General features: G+C 28.5%; 2 protein-coding genes across 2 annotated transcripts; both read right to left on the bottom strand.

Moving 5' to 3' along the window:
• Positions 1-485: 485 nt before the first annotated feature.
• On the bottom strand, positions 486-777 carry Tsp_13450 (biotin/lipoate A/B protein ligase family protein). The gene is made up of 3 exons (XM_003368192.1): positions 745-777; positions 637-704; positions 486-525 (listed from the first exon to the last, which is right to left on the bottom strand). The coding sequence occupies exons 1-3, from the start codon at positions 775-777 to the stop codon at positions 486-488; spliced, it is 141 nt and encodes a 46-aa protein (XP_003368240.1).
• A 1575-nt stretch (positions 778-2352) lies between these two features.
• Tsp_13451 (conserved hypothetical protein) lies at positions 2353-3176 on the bottom strand (the record flags this gene model as incomplete). The annotated part of the gene is made up of 4 exons (XM_003368193.1): positions 2353-2364; positions 2477-2520; positions 2605-2752; positions 2908-3176. Coding segments are annotated over 4 exons (473 nt in total), but the record flags the coding sequence as incomplete, so codon positions are not given.
• Positions 3177-3461: the final 285 nt, after the last annotated feature.

The raw sequence follows: 3461 nt of genomic DNA on the forward strand, positions 1-3461 counted from the left end.
AACCGATTTCTCCCTGCATCCCGCTATTCGGAATCACGTACATAAAAAGATCTTGTACACGCAAGCATAAACTGAAGCTGAGTTTTCTACATATGTCATAGAACAAAAAATCAAGCAGCATAACACAACCCGATCAGTTTATTGCTAAGCCATCTTCCTTCCATAAAATTCATACTGTAAAAAAAATCAGGTACAGACATACTTTTGAAATTCTTCTGTGGAAAATTGTTTAACTTTAATTATTATTTGTTTTTTTATTAATGTCGTTAATTGTTTTCAATTCAGGTTTTGTTAAATTATATTTCAATTTGAATTTTGTTTAATTTGTGTAAGAAATCTGTATTGGTGCGTAGCATAATTTTTAGTAATTCCACTTGTTGAAATTCATTTATTTGAGTATTCTTTGCAATTAGGGTCTGTCGACTTCTGAGATTTGAGCACCTTTTTGAGTTATTAATACGACTAGATTAGAAACAGTTGTAAAATTAATATGGTCCATCTGTTGAAGTATATTGCGAAGCTTTTCTGAAATTAGAAATAAAATATAAAGCGTTGCTATATCTGAACTACAGTTAATTATGAATAAAGATAAGCAAGTACTTGTAATTTTTTCAATGATAAAAATTAAATACTTACAATTCGAAATAGGAACTGATCATCGAGTTTGAAATATATTCATAATTTAGATATTTATTTGATGGTTTCTGAAATTTTATAGGAATCTGAGAATTACTTCAATTTTACCTTAAAATTTAGAAAGTAACGAGTTATACGCATCTACATATATATTTTTTATACGTGCAGTTTATGCTACTATTACTTGAAATCTGTATATTTTTTTATTTACTTATTTCTTAGATGTTTTATATTTAAATTCAAATGCAGTGAAAAGTTTTTCAGAAAATTACTTGAAATTTTTAATTATAGTAACACCGGAATTTATAGTTAAATTAATTGTTTTTTTTTCACAAATTTCATCGACCGTATTAATTGTTCATAATAAAATATGTTTATCGTTGCATGATTTTTATTTCTGTTTAAATTATTTGTTCTTCTAACGTGTTTTGTGTGAAATATATTTGCTGCATGTGATAGTTTTTTGTGTTTTATTACAAAGCAAGAAGAAACTTTTTTTACAAACTTAAATTATTTCATTCCACTGAATAAGCAATGAATACTGCATCAACAGCCCCCTATGTTAGATCATTTATACTGAACATGGTGGTCATAAACATCAATTGTAGAAACATAGAAAAATAATTATTAATATAATTTTCAAAACTAAGATATGTGAAAATCGCATCGAACGCGACAATGGGAGCTTCGCCAACTTTGCGAGGAAATGTTTGATTATCAGCAACAGCTTAGCGATGCTAACAAGAAGCATGATATCGATGTTTATTTTAATGTTTATATTTATGTTTATAGATAAATGCAACATTTTTCTGAAATGTTTACAGAAAATGAAAAGAATCTTCTCCAAAATTGATTTCAATTTTCTTATTATCTGCTTGCAATGGAAAGAGGCAAACAGGCAAACATGCAAAGGATTTCCAATGAAAAAGGTACATTTTAAGACGCTTTTTTATATAGAAAATTTAATGCATGAATTAGCGAACATAAAATCTATCACAGTATTGCGATATATTTAACAGAAAGTCAAAAAAAAATAAACTTTTTCAACGTTCTAACAGATTTGTAAAAAATTGATAAGAAACATGTTGTTGTTGAAAATTAGGAGATCATACCCCTAAAGCTATTTTTCATTTCTGTTCCAAACAGGTTGCAGGCAGTAAATTTCAGTTTTATTGCAGTGATATGTACATTTGAGTGTGACATGTTTAGTCGAATAGCTTTTAAACAGTATAAAATTGTATTTAATAGTTGTGCGATTTTCTGTTTTCGTGCGATCCGCACGATGGAGATAACACACTTTAAGCAAACATTCAGCAAGATAATTTTTAATCGAATTGTATATCAGATAAATTCCAAAGTATTTAAAAAACACTGTTTTTTTAAATAAATTTACTTGACAATAATTATTTGCTCATTTTAACTTGTTAATGTATGTTGCATTTTAATAGAACAGATGTGCATTTTTAAGCTTTTGATGAAGACATTACAGTTGAAAATGTACTTTTAAAATTATCGATGAAATAGTGTCATAAAAATAAAATGAAACTAGCATAATTTTTCATCAGTTTTTCATGTAGTACTGTGTAGTGTTGGCTTATTTGTAATAATAAACGATAATGTTTTACCGTAACCAGTTAATTAATGCTAAAATTGCAATACTATTGTTGTATCAAGAAAATGTGAAACAAGAAAAAATTAAACTAGGCGAAAGTGCTGTCACTTACTTTTCTATAAATGTCAAATATTGCTGATAAATTGATAAAATAAAGCTGTTTCGTGGGTGATATTTCACGTTGTTTTTGGCAATGTTACTTTGAAAATCAATTTTCACTGTGGAAACCTGAACATATATATGGGCCAGTGAAATATCGATGACAAGTTGTCCTTAAAATTTAAGTATTTATATACAAAAATTTAATTTTTGCATCACTGTACTTCATTATGCTTCTATCAAATTACAAGACGAACTATCAGTTTTATGTTGCAGTTTTATGCTTGGCATTGTGCACAGAAATTGCCAGTAGCGCGACAACGCTGGTCTGTGGAAAGGAAATATTCCAATATTTTGAATGCATGACCAGCGAGCTTTCACCAATGGTAAATAATAGTGAATCATCTGAAAAATTCAATACTTTAAGCAAAGATGTTGAACTGTGCTTCACAACGTAAAGTACATACTCATCCGTGTATGTTGCTTTTAAAAGTAATTACTTGTAGAAATGGATGCCAAAAGCCGGAAGCTATACTTCTTACAGAAAAAGAAAAATATACCGATGTCAATGATGATGATGATGATGACGACGCCGATGCAAATGATGATCTTGATGCTGATTTTGAAGAAGTAACCGTGACTAAAGTGGTTCTCAATCCAAAATTGTTTCCAGGAGTAAAAGAACGCACGCCTACTCCTGAAAACGACAAATGCATGGTTTCTGAAGACCAAGAAAGCAACATCATTATGAGTTGTATGAAGAAAACTATTCCTGATTTTATGTATCCAGATGATGACATGCTAATTGATGGTGACTTCTTTTTGCAATCTGTAAAAACACGTTTCAAAAGGTATACTTTTAAAATGTAATTTTGTTAAACTTCATTGTCTAAATTTAATAACTATGAATATTCAAAAAGCTGTATCAAATTGTGAAGTGATAAATTAAACAAATGATCATCAAAAATCAAAAATATTACATCAATTATATATATTGGTGTAATTTTGATCTGCTGTTCAATTGATTACAGATTTGCATAGATGTTTGGTGTTGCGAATAATGAATTTAAATAGAATTTATATAAAATTTTTTCAATTAACATAAATGGACTAT

This window comes from Trichinella spiralis (genome assembly GCF_000181795.1).
Source record: "Trichinella spiralis strain ISS 195 chromosome Unknown Scfld2911, whole genome shotgun sequence".
NCBI classification, from domain to species: Eukaryota; Metazoa; Nematoda; class Enoplea; order Trichinellida; family Trichinellidae; genus Trichinella; species Trichinella spiralis.

What these genes read in the sequence shown, in the direction of transcription:
- Tsp_13450 (XM_003368192.1), bottom strand. Translation starts at nt 777, where the DNA reads ATGCGTATAACTCGTTACTTTCTAAATTTTAAG. An exon ending in GTTACTTTCTAAATTTTAAG is followed by an intron (nt 705 to 744) that starts GTAAAATTGAAG and finishes ATAAAATTTCAG; the next exon opens with AAACCATCAAATAAATATCT. An exon ending in ATCAGTTCCTATTTCGAATT is followed by an intron (nt 526 to 636) that starts GTAAGTATTTAA and finishes TTCTAATTTCAG; the next exon opens with AAAAGCTTCGCAATATACTT.